Here is a 16,952-nt window from a genome sequence, read left to right as displayed (position 1 = left end):
ACGTGATTTTTGGCGGGAAACGATAACACGCTGAAACATTTGCGATAACAGCCAGTGTCAATCATGCATTGTAGTAGGTTTTTTCTTTCGTTGTGCACCCTTTGCGCGATCGGGGTTTTAATTTGAACTCCCAACGTGCTCTTTTTCCTTACGAATTTCGCTCCCGCTGCATTAATTCTGAAAGAAGAAAAATAAACGCCAATACGTACAGCAGAGGATCATAAATTGTGTAATAGCCAACCTTTGGCACGAGGGTTCAATTAGGTCTCTTAAAGTTTTATGAGTGCAAGTTGTAAATTACAGGGTAGGCCTAGGCCTATATTGAAAACTTTCGGTGTATTACAAAAAACTATCATAACAGCGATCTATGTCATCGAGTGAAATAGGTGCCCTCGAACTGTGATTTTACCGCAGATGGGTTACGCACAGACAATGATACACTGAAATAAACCCCTTCCACCGACGTCACACCATTGACTGCCATTTTGGGAATCAAAATAGATTGGCCAAATTCCATGGTTCTGCTTACCGCCACATCGCTTACAATAAGCATTATCATCTTACTGTGTGACTCACGTATTCAACAGTTCGACCTCGAAAGGATCAAGTATGTTAACAAAAACAGAAATGGGTCAAATTGACGCAGAATCATATCTGCAGCCTATTTGACGAAGCGCTCGGGTTAATCATAATATCTCGAGTTAGGACGAGTTACTTATGATTCAATTCAATTCAATTCAAACAAATTCAATTTATTTATTTCATCACCGATTACAAGTAAAAAGTAAAAAATTAATTGTTTTCCCTGTGTGCACTAAAAAGATTCAAAATTTATAACAAAATGACATAAGCACAACAAATTGTGCTCACCAGACGAAGGTTACCAGCTCAACTACGATGCCGCACGTACAATTTGTAATTGGTATCCTGCTATTTCTGCTTAGCAGACAATTGTTAGGCAATATTTTCTGCTTAAGCATCTCTATGAAATTTGGCCATGAGTTTTGATTTGACTTTTGAATTGACGTTATTTTCGACTTTGAAGGTATTTCAGACGGATTTTGTTGTCTGTAGTCCAGAGATTTTATCCTACAGTAATGGTTGTGAACTTTTCGATCAGTGTGCTTGAATCTGACCTTCTTGTTTTTCCCCTTGATGATAATACCGATCCTGATTCGGACTGTTAAACTGCCCTCTTCCCGCCCCCATGTATGGCGTCACTTCAGGAGTGACCATTGAAGATGCCCTCATGCGTGCATTGCATGCATCATGCTATTATAGGTGACCGGTGACCAGGGTACTTTAAAACGCCTCTGCGATATCTCGACCTTGCAGTTTAACCCTTTCCAATAGACTTTTACCCACAGTGGAACTATTCCGTCAATTCGTTTCCTTTGTTTTTTTTTTCCTTTATATTAGAATTGTCATTGTGTAGTGCTTTCCAATGGGACATTTTTGTCATTCTAAATCGATTAAAAAAGGGAATCATTCAAAACAAATCAGGGACATTTATTTTTTGTGGATGGCAATTTTATACTACGAAAAAAATTGCTCTCCGGAAGGTAAGGGCATCGGATTAGCCAGGCACCTCGAGCATCATTATGAGGACGGTGCGCCCCGGAGAAGGAGGGGAACAACAAACAGATATGCACCAATACAAGTTCGTACAACGGGACGTTCGAGCAAGAATTTACTCTGACTTCAAACTGACATCATGTAATCATTATTTTTAATGAAGATTGCCTTGTCCGTAACAAAAATTGATACAGCTATTTATTGCGGTTGAACTTCCTTAAAATGACTTCCTAGTACTTCAATAGGGTGTGCTCACATCATTTCTGTCCAAACCCGCAAATCAAGGACTGCTCATTAATTACGTTTTTTTGTATCCACAAAAATGAGAATGCAGAATATGGATGCACCAAAGAGTGATGATCGGGCATAGTAATGGTGTAGACAAACACACCATGGGTGTGCACGGTGACACACATCTCACAATCACAAGAACAGATTCCGCCAACCTAAAGAGGGCGCTATTGCAAATTTCAAGGCGACCTTTTCAAGTCGCATCATACGTCGTGATGCATAATTATATGCCTCCACTTATGGATGGGTTTTTATTTGTATACATAGTAAGAAAGTCAAACTGAGGAGTGTTACCAAAATGAGCGGTTGTTTTGAAGCAATGATAGTAGAGGGTGGCGCATCACACCTTGTTGTTTATGCTAGCATTTTGTGTTGTAGACGCCCGTGGATAAAAGCATAATGGCTGTCTAAAAAGATTTCCTTCTTATACCAGCCTATTATTAAATCTTCTTCAAAACACAAAATATTTTTCTAAATTCATAATAGTCGACTGACTTAACTTTGAAACTGTATACTAAACTCACGAGAGCACATGGTTCCCATTGAATTTCAATCTCGCATTCGACTGGGCCCAACAATATTGCCAAGTTATTATGATTGACGAATGAATGCTAAAAGGTCGATGTTTGGTCAATAAGTTGTTCGAGCTAAATGCATTTGGACGGACGTACATGTTTGCCTCCTCTTTCAGCACAGGCTGTCATATTTTAATATTTCCATTGTCTTAAGCCAATGGACACTTTCGGTAAACAGTATTGTCCAAGGCCCACACTTCGTGTATCACAACTTCTATATAAAATAACAAACCTTTGAAAATTTAGGCTCAATCGGTCATCGTTGTCGGGAGAAAATAACGGGAAAACCCACCCTTGGTATTCGCACGTTTCGCCGTGCCATGACATGTGTTTAAAATAAATCCGTTATTCTCGATATCGAGAATTGATACTGTTTTAATGTTTTCTCAAAAAGTAAAGCATTTCATGGATTAATATTTCAAGAGAAGTCTTTCACCATTACCTTCTGTAAACCATGTAAGTTATTTGTAAATCTGTGACTTTTTTATTCATTTTTTTCTGTACCGAAAGTGTCCAGTGGCTTTAAAGGAATACGTTGCCTTGGATCGGACGAGTTGGTCTATATATAAAAAGCGTTTGTAACCGGTTTTTTATAAAAATGCATATGGTTGGAAAGATGTTTTAAAAGTAGAATACAATGATCCACACAAGTTTGCCTCGAAATTGCGTGGTTTTCTTTTTACTGTGCGAACTAACACGGTCGGCCATTTATGGGAGTCAAAAATTTGACTCCCATAAATGGCCGACCGTGTTAGTCGACGAGGTAACAGGAAAACCGTGCAATTTCGAGGCATGTTTGTGTGGATCATTGTATTCTACTTTTACAGCAGCTTTCTACCCATATGCATTTTATAAAAAATGGTTACAAACGCTTTTCAAAGACCAACTCGACCGATCCAAGGCAACGTGTTCCTTTAACCACATCGTGCACGCTGTCTGCTCATGTAATGGGCTGACCAGTACAGTGTTTGTGTGTTCCTTAAAGCTGATTCCACGCGCCCAAGAGCGGATGTCAATATTATTAACAAGAGTCAGTGAGTTGGATGATGAGGCAACCCATGACAATTAAAACTCTGCCAACACGCCACCTTTTTGTACAAGTCGGTATGTCAAGATGAAACCAACTAATGATTAAGCGAGCAAATTATAGCTTCATATGAAAATGAAGAATAAACACAGACAATACCGGGACATTGTAAACAATGACACTCAGATTTTGTTTTAAATCGTGGACGAAATTGCAAAACAGACCCTCGAATAATATTATGAAAACAGCTTAAAAACGAAGGAAATCAAGGGGGCGTTGCAACCAAAAGGGATCCCTCGCTCGAGGGGTGGGAGTGTTAAAATTTACTTAAGTTTGGGTTGTACAGTTGTCATGAAACCCTACTAGCTATAGTAATTCAGCATGTCCCATAATGACAACTCTTGAACCCCAGGCTACTATAGTAATTCCACACTGTCCCAAAATAATGAACTTCACGTATACTGCATGCAGTAGGTTGTTGAAGGAATCCGTACAACATGGATATTGCGTTTATCTATAGATGACAGATAAAACATTCGCACCACCCTGCTGCCAATGTCCACGAATTTACGAGAAACTTGGCAATGTTATCATTAGCCGCCGAAGACGACCCAGAATATTGAAAATCTTCAAAAACATTGTGTTTGTTTTTGCAGATGCACTACAAGTTATACACTAAAAGTAAATGTAAGAGTAAGAAGTCAAACCTTACCTTCATCCTAGTCGTTGTTTGCCATTGGTGGAGGTAGACAACTCAGCCTCACCAGCTCATGCTAACTTGGAACCTCTACTGTCTTGGCAGCATTTCCAATCCAACATTATTCCTCTCAACGCCAGGTATTCCTTCACACACAAAATCCTTCCTAGCGAAATCTTAAAATCCATAACAAGGCGGCAGCCATCTTTTAGTCCCGATCAGCATGCAGTTAGTCAGTTAACTAAAGAAAAGACCATGACATTCCTATTGCACAATGAAGCTTTAACAGTACATTCAGACTTCCAGGTGTTTTGTGCGCCCAAAATCGTTTGCTCTCTTGCTCGGATTTCTTTCTTTTTTAAAACTAAAAAAATGCTCTCCTCGATCGTACGATCTATTTACGCCAAACAATTTGTTTTGTAAAAAACACAGATTCACCTGTTTCTTAATCCTGGAATTCCGTTAATAGGCATTTTGCTTAATCATTAAAAGAAGTTCGGCCCAACTGTCCTCTCCTCAAAATGCATGGGCAAATATGTTTTTTGTTTACACCGCATGCAGCGAGCGAGGGGGGGTCTACACTGCCAATTCTTTCTAGAGGATGAGACTTACAAAATATCGCCGTTTTAATGGACAGGGCTACAAAAAGGGGCAAAGCCCGAATTCCATTATATAATATTGCGGATTGTTTTTAGTTTCCTCTACCGAGGACAGGAATTGGCAGTTTTAAATAAGGGAGTCAATGTGTGGTGAAGAGATTTTCACCTAGGTGGTTTAATCCCAACGAGGCTTGGTTCTTGATAATTTTACCGAGACGAAGTCGAGGTAAATTATCAAGAACCAGGCCTCGGCGGGTTTAAACCACTAGTTGAAAACCGAGGACAGGAATTGGCAGTTTTAAACAAGGGAATCAATGTGTGGTGAAGAGATTTTCAACTATTGGTTTAATCCCAATTAACGACGCCTGGTTCTCAGGCCTCGGCGGGTTTAAACCACTAGTTTAAACAGATTCAACACACTTTGAATCCCATTCATAAATACCTTTTCGGTCAAAAACATCAACTCTTTTTGGTCAACAAGAAAAATAAATGCAAATATTATAATTGTTCAAGATTTCTTTCATCACTACACCCCTCCAGCTTGAATGGAAAGACCCTCGGGTAAACAACTCCTTATAATGCTGTGCGCGTCGCGGCACATTGCTCTCGACCAATATGATTGAAGAAACTGTCTTATAAGAACAGCCGTCGATTTCACAAAGAGTTAGGACTCGTCTTATCTCGAGTTAGGACCAGTTACTCGTCCTAACTTACGACTATCCATGCAATTTGTATATCTCCTAGGACTAGTCCTAAGTTAGGACTAGTCCTAACTCTTTGTGAAATCGACCCCAGGTGCAAGCTCGCGTGTCACGCCCATTTTTCAACACTTTTGACTGGTCATAAACAAAGGTTTAACCACACCAACGTGACGCGCTCTCCACCAATAGGAATAGCGAAACTGTCTGAGGTATTTATGAATTACAATTTGTTTTCTTTCTGTGGTGTAAAACTGCCATCCTAAAAAAATATTGTTGTTTTGGGGTTGTTGTTGTTTTTTTTTTTTTTTTTTTGGGGGGGGGGGTGTTTTTTATGTCCATTTTTAGAGCGCTGGATACTATTGGTAATTACTCAGAATAATTAATAGCATAAAACCTTACTTGGTAACGAATAATGGGGAGAGGTTGATAGTATATAACCTTGTGAGAAACTGCTCCATCTGAAGTAATGTAGTTTTCGAGAAAGAAGTATTTTTCAACGAACTTGATTTCCAGACCTCAGATTTGAGGTCTCGAAATCAACCATCTGAAAGCACACAACTTCGTGTGACAAGGGCGTTTTTTCATTATCTCGCAACTTCGATGCAATTGAGCTAAAACTGTCACAGTTTTTTAAAAGTCGATTTAGAACAATTCCCAATTGAAAAACACTTCGACAGTGGCAATTATTGTGGTTTACATAAAACAATAGTTACCACCTACAGAAGGAACCTGGGTGAATGTTGGGTTAAGTAGAGCCAAAGAGTTCCAAAATTCGCGGTCAAACGACCGAATTGTATTATGAATTTACAATTTTAAAACAAAATAGAACATTAATAAAACATTCTTTACAAAATGAGAAAATTTAACCGAGGCATCAAATTGGGGTTTTAAAATTTATTTTTTTTATTTTTTTTCTAATTCAATTCAAGAACATATTTATTTCCATACTCTCATAAAAGAACAACGTCGACAGCTATACATGTATTGGAGTAAAGCAAAACATAAGTAACAGTAAACATAAATAAATAAATTTAGTACGGGCAGTTTTGGTAAGCAAAGCATGAGCTTGTAAAAAAACAGCCAGACAGTCAAGAAAACAATTACAACCAGACAGACAGACAAACAGGCAAAAGGACACGTGACACAACGTGTAATAAAAGTGTAACAATATGGCAGATGAGTTTAAGCTGAAAAAAAAGACAAGTATTGAAGAGGTTGTGGAAGTGTCGTGGCCGAGCGGTTAAGAGCACCGAATTCAAGCTCTGGTGTTTCTGATCAGCAGAGTGTGGGTTCGAATCCCCAGCCGTGACACTGTGTCCTTGAGCAAGATACAAAACCATTGCTTCGTCCTTCGGATGGGACGTAAAGCCGTTGGTCCCATGTGTTGCGTAACGCATGTAAAAGAACCCAGTGCACTTATTGAAAAGACAGGGGGTTCGCCCCAGTGTGCCTGGTTGTGGCTGCTTAATGCGCCGTAGCACCTTGTAAACCCTTATATGCTACATAATTGGGTCTCAGAATTCATCACTGCAATAACCTATCTTTCTGAAAGTTTGTATATACTCAGCGCCTTGAGTACCTTGTTTGGTAGATACGTGCGCTATATAAGACTTCGATATTATAGAGGTTGATTTGGTTAACGGTTGAAATTTACATAGGATGGGAAGGTAAGATGCACATTAGGAGATATGTCACGTTTGAAGGAAGTTTTAAAAAGACTCACGGACCGCTTAAATGCTTTCATCTATGGCATTCAAACACGAGGATCCAAAGAAAGGTAGTGGATGACAGCTAAAAAAAAAAAATTACCGACTGCTTATAACAGCTTTATCATATGAAATTGGGTCCTCCTCTACAAAAATATAGCCGCCTGTGTGTAATCGGTTTTTGTCAGTTTTTTAGTGTAATTTGTTTTCTAGTGACAGCTGAAATGAAAATTACCACCCTTTAAAATGCTGAATTAAAAAAAAAAAGGGGGAGACTTTTTTTTAACATGAACAATAAAACATTATTTATTACAAGATGAACACAAAATAGTTTAGGTTAACATCAAACCATTAAAGCTAATAATTATGTTTTAAACTTTGGCGAAAAGTTTGAATTAAAGACACTGGACATTACAGTAATTTTCAAAGATCAGTCTTCTCACTTGTTAATTATGCCAACAATAATTTTGAGTAATTACCAATAGTGTTCACTGCTTTTGAATACCAGAGTGTAGACGCCTTACATCTATGGGTAAATTTAATTATCACCCTTTGTATATTTGCACAGCAGTAGTACTGCAAGTAATTTTGCAATGAATAAAGGGAAGAGTTTTCCTTTCTGGAGTGAAACAACTATTTAGAATGTTGGTTTCTTTTTTAAATATAAATTATTTGGTTTATAAAAACAATTAAATTTAGTGTTTCTGTTTCTGAGTCACTTCATTTAAGTTCATACATCAATACTGTATTTATTTCACATAAGACAAAATTGCATCTGCAACCCAACACTGTCTTTGCATAGATCTAAGCCTTATTTGAAAAATTGCATTACCTAAAATAGACTGCAGGGTAGAAATAGAAAATACATTTATGTCTGTAGAATAAAAGTCATAATCGTTATAATAATAATTATATTTCACTAAAAATGTACTTGCTCATTGCACATGCAACACTCATCAGAGGGATGACCTAACTCCTGTGTGAGTTCTTTGATGTTTTTTCAAGGTACCTCCCTGTGTACATCTGTACTCACACTGGTTACAAGCGAATGGTTTCTCTCCTGTGTGAGTTCTTTGATGGGTTTTCAAGTGTCCACTCTCTGTAGATCTGTACTCACACTGGTTACAAGCGAATGGTTTCTCTCCTGTGTGAGTTCTTTGATGTCTTTTCAAGTTACTACTGACTGTAGATCTGTACTCACACTGGTTACAAGCGAATGGTTTCTCTCCTGTGTGAGTTCTTTGATGTCTTTTCAATTTACTACTCTCTGTAGATCTGTACTCACACTGGTTACAAGCGAATGGTTTCTCTCCTGTGTGAGTTCTTTGATGTCTTTTCAATTTACTACTCTCTGTAGATCTGTATTCACACTGGTTACAAGCGAATGGTTTCTCTCCTGTGTGAGTTCTTTGATGGGTTTTCAAGTGTCCACTCTCTGTAGATCTGTACTCACTCTGGTTACAAGCGAATGGTTTCTTTCCTGTATGAGTTCTTTGATGGGTTATCAAGGTACCACTCTCTGTAGATCTGTATTCACACTGGTTACAAGCGAATGGTTTCTCTCCTGTGTGAGTTCTTTGATGTCTTTTCAATTTACTACCAGGCCTGATACTTCACGGAGGCAACGAAGGCGATTGCCTCCGTGTCCCCTGGTCATTGCCTTGGTGCCCTTGAAATGCTCCAGTGCAAATTTGCAATTTCATCATAGGGTGCCCTTTACCAAGAAGAAAATGCCTTGGTGCCCTTGCCCTTTCAAAAACGAAGCATACAGGCCTGTACTACTCTCTGTAGATCTGTACTAACACTGGTTACAAGCGAATGGTTTCTCTCCTGTGTGAGTTCTTTGATGGGTTTTCAAGTGTCCACTCTCTGTAGATCTGTACTCACACTGGTTACAAGCGAATGGTTTCTCTCCTGTGTGAGTTCTTTGATGGGTTTTCAAGACACCACTCTCTGTAGATCTGAACTCACACTGGTTACAAGCGAATGGTTTCTCTCCTGTGTGAGTTCTTTGATGAGTTTTCAATTTACTACGCTCTGTAGATCTGTACTCACACTGGTTACAAACGAATGGTTTCTCTCCTGTGTGAGTTCTTTGATGTCTTTTCAATTTACTACTCTCTGTAGATCTGTACTCACACTGGTTACAAGCGAATGGTTTCTCTCCTGTGTGAGTTCTTTGATGGGTTTTCAAGTTACAAGGCTGTGTACATCTATACTCACACTGGTTACAAGCGAATGGTTCCTCTCCTGTGTGAGTTCTTTGATGTCTTTTCAATTTACTACTCTCTGTAAATCTGTATTCACACTGGTTACAAGCGAATGGTTTCTCTCCTGTGTGAGTTCTTTGATGGGTTTTCAAGTGTCCACTCTCTGTAGATCTGTACTCACACTGGTTACAAGCGAATGGTTTCTCTCCTGTGTGAGTTCTTTGATGGGTTTTCAAGTGTCCACTCTCTGTAGATCTGTACTCACACTGGTTACAAGCGAATGGTTTCTCTCCTGTGTGAGTTCTTCGATGGGTTTTCAAATGTCCACTCTCTGTAGATCTGTACTCACACTGGTTACAAGCGAATGGTTTCTCCCCTGTGTGAGTTCTTTGATGGGTTTTCAAGTGTCCACTCTTTGTAGATCTGTACTCACACTGGTTACATGTGAATGGTTTCTCTCCTGTGTGAGTTCTTTGATGGGTTTTCAAGGTACCACTCTCTGTAGATCTCTACTCACACTGGTTACAAGCGAATGGTTTCTCTCCTGTGTAAGTTCTTTGATGTCTTTTCAAGGTACCACTCTCTATAGATCTCTACTCACACTGGTTACAAGCGAATGGTTTCTCTCCTGTGTGAGTTCTTTGATGTCTTTTCAATTTACTACTCTCTGTAGATCTGTACTCACACTGGTTACAAGCGAATGGTTTCTCTCCTGTGTGAGTTCTTTGATGGGTTATCAGGTTACAAGGCTGTGTACATCTATACTCACACTGGTTACAAGCGAATGGTTTCTCTCCTGTGTGAGTTCTTTGATGGGTTATCAAGTTACAAGGCTGTGTACATCTATACTCACACTGGTTACAAGCGAATGGTTTCTCTCCTGTGTGAGTTCTTTGATGGGTTTTCAATTGTCCACTCTCTGTAGATCTGTATTCACACTGTTTACAAGCGAATGGTTTCTCTCCTGTGTGAGTTCTTTGATGTCTTTTCAATTTACTACTCTCTGTAGATCTGTACTCACACTGGTTACAAACGAATGGTTTCTCTCCTGTGTGAGTTCTTCGATGGGTTTTCAAATGTCCACTCTCTGTAGATCTGTACTCACACTGGTTACAAGCGAATGGTTTCTCTCCTGTGTGAGTTCTTTGATGGGTTTTCAAGTGTCCACTCTCTGTAGATCTGTACTCACACTGGTTACAAGCGAATGGTTTCTCTCCTGTGTGAGTTCTTTGATGGGTTTTCAAGACACCACTCTCTGTAGATCTGAACTCACACTGGTTACAAGCGAATGGTTTCTCTCCTGTGTGAGTTCTTTGATGAGTTTTCAATTTACTACGCTCTGTAGATCTGTACTCACACTGGTTACAAACGAATGGTTTCTCTCCTGTGTGAGTTCTTTGATGTCTTTTCAATTTACTACTCTCTGTAGATCTGTACTCACACTGGTTACAAGCGAATGGTTTCTCTCCTGTGTGAGTTCTTTGATGGGTTTTCAAGTTACAAGGCTGTGTACATCTATACTCACACTGGTTACAAGCGAATGGTTCCTCTCCTGTGTGAGTTCTTTGATGTCTTTTCAATTTACTACTCTCTGTAAATCTGTATTCACACTGGTTACAAGCGAATGGTTTCTCTCCTGTGTGAGTTCTTTGATGGGTTTTCAAGTGTCCACTCTCTGTAGATCTGTACTCACACTGGTTACAAGCGAATGGTTTCTCTCCTGTGTGAGTTCTTTGATGGGTTTTCAAGTGTCCACTCTCTGTAGATCTGTACTCACACTGGTTACAAGCGAATGGTTTCTCTCCTGTGTGAGTTCTTCGATGGGTTTTCAAATGTCCACTCTCTGTAGATCTGTACTCACACTGGTTACAAGCGAATGGTTTCTCCCCTGTGTGAGTTCTTTGATGGGTTTTCAAGTGTCCACTCTTTGTAGATCTGTACTCACACTTGTTACATGTGAATGGTTTCTCTCCTGTGTGAGTTCTTTGATGGGTTTTCAAGGTACCACTCTCTGTAGATCTCTACTCACACTGGTTACAAGCGAATGGTTTCTCTCCTGTGTAAGTTCTTTGATGTCTTTTCAAGGTACCACTCTCTATAGATCTCTACTCACACTGGTTACAAGCGAATGGTTTCTCTCCTGTGTGAGTTCTTTGATGTCTTTTCAATTTACTACTCTCTGTAGATCTGTACTCACACTGGTTACAAGCGAATGGTTTCTCTCCTGTGTGAGTTCTTTGATGGGTTATCAAGTTACAAGGCTGTGTACATCTATACTCACACTGGTTACAAGCGAATGGTTTCTCTCCTGTGTGAGTTCTTTGATGGGTTATCAAGTTACAAGGCTGTGTACATCTATACTCACACTGGTTACAAGCGAATGGTTTCTCTCCTGTGTGAGTTCTTTGATGGGTTTTCAATTGTCCGCTCTCTGTAGATCTGTATTCACACTGTTTACAAGCGAATGGTTTCTCTCCTGTGTGAGTTCTTTGATGTCTTTTCAATTTACTACTCTCTGTAGATCTGTACTCACACTGGTTACAAGCGAATGGTTTCTCTCCTGTGTGAGTTCTTCGATGGGTTTTCAAATGTCCACTCTCTGTAGATCTGTACTCACACTGGTTACAAGCGAATGGTTTCTCTCCTGTGTGAGTTCTTTGATGGGTTTTCAAGTGTCCACTCTCTGTAGATCTGTACTCACACTGGTTACAAGCGAATGGTTTCTCTCCTGTGTGAGTTCTTTGATGGGTTTTCAAGACACCACTCTCTGTAGATCTGAACTCACACTGGTTACAAGCGAATGGTTTCTCTCCTGTGTGAGTTCTTTGATGAGTTTTCAATTTACTACGCTCTGTAGATCTGTACTCACACTGGTTACAAACGAATGGTTTCTCTCCTGTGTGAGTTCTTTGATGTCTTTTCAATTTACTACTCTCTGTAGATCTGTACTCACACTGGTTACAAGCGAATGGTTTCTCTCCTGTGTGAGTTCTTTGATGGGTTTTCAAGTTACAAGGCTGTGTACATCTATACTCACACTGGTTACAAGCGAATGGTTCCTCTCCTGTGTGAGTTCTTTGATGTCTTTTCAATTTACTACTCTCTGTAGATCTGTATTCACACTGGTTACAAGCGAATGGTTTCTCTCCTGTGTGAGTTCTTTGATGGGTTTTCAAGTGTCCACTCTCTGTAGATCTGTATTCACACTGTTTACAAGCGAATGGTTTCTCTCCTGTGTGAGTTCTTTGATGTCTTTTCAATTTACTACTCTCTGTAGATCTGTACTCACACTGGTTACAAGCGAATGGTTTCTCTCCTGTGTGAGTTCTTCGATGGGTTTTCAAATGTCCACTCTCTGTAGATCTGTACTCACACTGGTTACAAGCGAATGGTTTCTCTCCTGTGTGAGTTCTTTGATGGGTTTTCAAGTGTCCACTCTCTGTAGATCTGTACTCACACTGGTTACAAGCGAATGGTTTCTCTCCTGTGTGAGTTCTTTGATGGGTTTTCAAGACACCACTCTCTGTAGATCTGAACTCACACTGGTTACAAGCGAATGGTTTCTCTCCTGTGTGAGTTCTTTGATGAGTTTTCAATTTACTACGCTCTGTAGATCTGTACTCACACTGGTTACAAACGAATGGTTTCTCTCCTGTGTGAGTTCTTTGATGTCTTTTCAATTTACTACTCTCTGTAGATCTGTACTCACACTGGTTACAAGCGAATGGTTTCTCTCCTGTGTGAGTTCTTTGATGGGTTTTCAAGTTACAAGGCTGTGTACATCTATACTCACACTGGTTACAAGCGAATGGTTCCTCTCCTGTGTGAGTTCTTTGATGTCTTTTCAATTTACTACTCTCTGTAGATCTGTATTCACACTGGTTACAAGCGAATGGTTTCTCTCCTGTGTGAGTTCTTTGATGGGTTTTCAAGTGTCCACTCTCTGTAGATCTGTACTCACACTGGTTACAAGCGAATGGTTTCTCTCCTGTGTGAGTTCTTTGATGGGTTTTCAAGTGTCCACTCTCTGTAGATCTGTACTCACACTGGTTACAAGCGAATGGTTTCTCTCCTGTGTGAGTTCTTCGATGGGTTTTCAAATGTCCACTCTCTGTAGATCTGTACTCACACTGGTTACAAGCGAATGGTTTCTCCCCTGTGTGAGTTCTTTGATGGGTTTTCAAGTGTCCACTCTTTGTAGATCTGTACTCACACTGGTTACAAGCGAATGGTTTCTCTCCTGTGTAAATTCTTTGATGTCTTTTCAAGGTACCACTCTCTATAGATCTGTACTCACACTGGTTACAAGCGAATGGTTTCTCTCCTGTGTGAGTTCTTTGATGTCTTTTCAATTTACTACTCTCTGTAGATCTGTATTCACACTGGTTACAAGCGAATGGTTTCTCTCCTGTGTGAGTTCTTTGATGGGTTTTCAAGTGTCCACTCTCTGTAGATCTGTACTCACACTGGTTACATGTGAATGGTTTCTCTCCTGTGTGAGTTCTTTGATGGGTTTTCAATTTACCACTCTCTGTAGATCTGAACTCACAATGGTTACAAGCGAATGGTTTCTCTCCTGTGTGAGTTCTTCGATGGGTTTTCAAATGTCCACTCTCTGTAGATCTGTACTCACACTGGTTACAAGCGAATGGTTTCTCTCCTGTGTGAGTTCTTTGATGGGTTTTCAAGTGTCCACTCTCTGTAGATCTGTACTCACACTGGTTACAAGCGAATGGTTTCTCTCCTGTGTGAGTTCTTTGATGGGTTTTCAAGGTACCACTCTCTGTAGATCTCTACTCACACTGGTTACAAGCGAATGGTTTCTCTCCTGTGAGTTCTTTGATGGGTTTTCAAGTCACTACTACTTGTACATCTGTACTCACACTGGTTACAAGCGAATGGTTCCTCTCCTGTGTGAGTTCTTTGATGGGTTTTCAAGTGAACCCTCTGTGAACATCTGTACTCACACTGGTTACAAGCGAATGGTTTCTCTCCTGTGTGAGTTCTTTGATGTTTGTTCAAGTCACTACCTAGCCGTGTACATCTGTACTCACACTGGTCACAAGCGAATGGTTTCTCTCCTGTGTGAGTTCTTTGATGGGTTTTCAAGTCACTACTACTTGTACATCTGAACTCATACTGGTTACAAGCGAATGGTTTCTCTCCTGTGTGAGTTCTTTGATGGGTTTTCAAGTCACTACTACTTGTACATCTGTACTCACACTGGTTACAAGCGAATGGTTTCTCTCCTGTGTGAGTTCTTTGATGTTTTTTCAAGTCACTACTACTTGTACATGTGTACTCACACTGGTTACAAGCGAATGGTTTCTCTCCTGTGTGAGTTCTTTGATGGGTTTCAAGTATCCACTGTCTGTACATCTGAACTCACACTGGTTACAAGCGAATGGTTTCTCTCCTGTGTGAGTTCTTTGATGTCTTTTCAAGTCACTACTACTTGTACATCTGTACTCACACTGGTTACAAGCGAATGGTTTCTCTCCTGTGTGAGTTCTTTGATGTTTTTTCAAGTCACTACTACTTGTACATGTGTACTCACACTGGTTACAAGCGAATGGTTTCTCTCCTGTGTGAGTTCTTTGATGGGTTTTCAAGTTACTACTGACTGTACATCTGTACTCACACTGGTTACAAGCGAATGGTTTCTCTCCTGTGTGAGTTCTTTGATGGGTTTTCAAGTATCCACTCTCTGTACATCTGAACTCACACTGGTTACAAGCGAATGGTTTCTCTCCTGTGTGAGTTCTTTGATGGGTTTTCAAGTCACTACTACTTGTAGATCTGTACTCACACTGGTTACAAGCGAATGGTTTCTCTCCTGTGTGAGTTCTTTGATGTCTTTTCAATTTACTACTACTTGTAGATCTGTACTCACACTGGTTACAAGCGAATGGTTTCTCTCCTGTGTGAGTTCTTTGATGGGTTTTCAAGTATCCACTCTCTGTACATCTGAACTCACACTGGTTACAAGCGAATGGTTTCTCTCCTGTGTGAGTTCTTTGATGTCTTTTCACATTACTACTACTTGTAGATCTGTACTCACACTGGTTACAAGCGAATGGTTTCTCTCCTGTGTGAGTTCTTTGATGGGTTTTCAAGGTACCACTCTCTGTACATCTGTACTCACACTGGTTACAAGCGAATGGTTTCTCTCCTGTGTGAGTTCTTTGATGAGTTTTCAATTTACCACTCTGAGTATTTTTTCCACATTCTTTGTTGGTACTACCCTGCATGAATCCATTGTCCCATATGGTGTTGTTTTTAGGGCACTGTTTTGTTTTTGTATCTATTTTCAAAAAAACTGAGTTACTTTTCCTGCTCTTGCGATTTTTGCTGGCAGTTCTTAAACCATCTCTTTCGCAAGGTAGTTTAGACTTGCTCTTTCCTTGTTCCCTTCTGAAGTCAACATTCCCCGGTTGTGATGATCTATTTAAACATTTATGGCCCTTTCCTAAACTCCTACTTGCCCTTTTCTCACCATCTTCGTTAATGTGTGATAATCCATGAGCTTCCAAGTCATTCATCAAGTTACATTCAGTTACATTTGAGCTTATTTTCATGCACTTTGTATTTGTGTTGTGGACAAACGGTACTTTCATGCTTCTGAATGAACTCTGTACTTGAGAAGCAACTTTTCGATTACATGCTGTGATGTTAAAAGAATGTTTTGTTGACTTCAGATAGTTGTACCACTCAGTAGATGATCCATGGGTGTGCTTCATGTGCCCAGCTAGATACTTAAAATCTGTAAAAATCTTGTTACATCGAGTACATGGGTGCAGGTCAGCTATATCAAAGGAAAAAAAGAAAACAAAGGTTAAATAAATAACTATATTAGCTATTTTTGTTCGTCTTGTCTTTTCCATCTTCTTTTTAAGGTATCAGGATTTCTTTGATAATCTTCAAGCAAACTGAACATGCAGTTAGATTACACAAGACGCAGGGTGTGAAATAGGCTGTGCAAGATAGCTCTATGGGGCTGTGCAATACGTTTATATCACACTCTTCCTGCTTCGGATCAACCAATCAGAATTAATCAATGATTCAAGCCTACTTTCACTTGTTGGTTCCTTTTTGTAATAAAACTGTATAACAATACGCTGAAATTTTAGGAAACATTGAAAGCAACTGATCAAGTAGGTCTTCCGCTCTTTAAACATTCTCCAAAGTATACAATCTGTCTCCAGTTAATTATTTATTCAGGCCAAACAAAATAAATTTTAGCTTTCTTTTCAGAAGTTATCAGACTCTTGCAGTTTTGTAAGCAATTTTAGAAAAAAAATCTTGCCCTTATTAGGGCATAAACTACATTAAAAGCACTGGACACCTTTGGTAATTGTAAAAAAAACAGTGTTCTCACTTTGTGTATCCATCACTTGCATAAAATAACAATCTGTGAAAACTTTGACTCATTGGTCATCGAAGTTGCAAGAGAATAATAAAGGAAAAAACACCACTGTTGCACACATTTTTGTGCTTTCAGATGCCTAATAAAAGGCTTCAAGTCTGAAGTCTTTTAATATTTGAGTGAGGAATTTCCTCTCTCTCAAAAA

At 39.6% G+C, this 16,952-nt stretch overlaps 3 protein-coding genes and 1 pseudogene across 3 annotated transcripts in view; all 4 read right to left on the bottom strand.

The window, feature by feature from the left end:
* Nucleotides 1–6,369: 6,369 nt before the first annotated feature.
* Nucleotides 6,370–8,775, bottom strand: LOC139936428 (uncharacterized; the record flags this gene model as incomplete). The annotated part of the gene is made up of 1 exon (XM_071931248.1): nucleotides 6,370–8,775. A coding segment is annotated over one exon (648 nt), but the record flags the coding sequence as incomplete, so codon positions are not given.
* Nucleotides 8,630–9,968, bottom strand: LOC139936357 (uncharacterized; annotated as a pseudogene).
* Nucleotides 9,969–11,355: 1,387 nt separating this feature from the next.
* Nucleotides 11,356–14,519, bottom strand: LOC139936427 (uncharacterized). Its single transcript, XM_071931246.1, has 2 exons — nucleotides 14,502–14,519; nucleotides 11,356–14,174 (listed from the first exon to the last, which is right to left on the bottom strand). Exons 1-2 carry the CDS (start codon nucleotides 14,517–14,519, stop codon nucleotides 11,487–11,489), a joined length of 2,706 nt encoding a protein of 901 aa, XP_071787347.1. The 3' UTR covers nucleotides 11,356–11,486.
* The window catches only part of LOC139936356 (uncharacterized), a 26,618-nt gene continuing 23,743 nt past the window's right edge, over nucleotides 14,078–16,952 (bottom strand). The window contains exon 9 of the mRNA XM_071931164.1: nucleotides 14,078–16,186. Within this exon, the coding sequence (XP_071787265.1) occupies nucleotides 14,655–16,186 (1,532 nt within the window). The 3' untranslated portion in view covers nucleotides 14,078–14,654. The remainder of the gene's footprint in view (nucleotides 16,187–16,952) is intronic.

The sequence above is a fragment of the Asterias amurensis genome, chromosome 4, assembly GCF_032118995.1.
Source record: "Asterias amurensis chromosome 4, ASM3211899v1".
Taxonomy (NCBI): domain Eukaryota; kingdom Metazoa; phylum Echinodermata; class Asteroidea; order Forcipulatida; family Asteriidae; genus Asterias; species Asterias amurensis.
The sequence above is the reverse complement of the archived record's forward strand: the minus strand, read 5'-3'. Positions and strand labels throughout refer to the sequence as shown.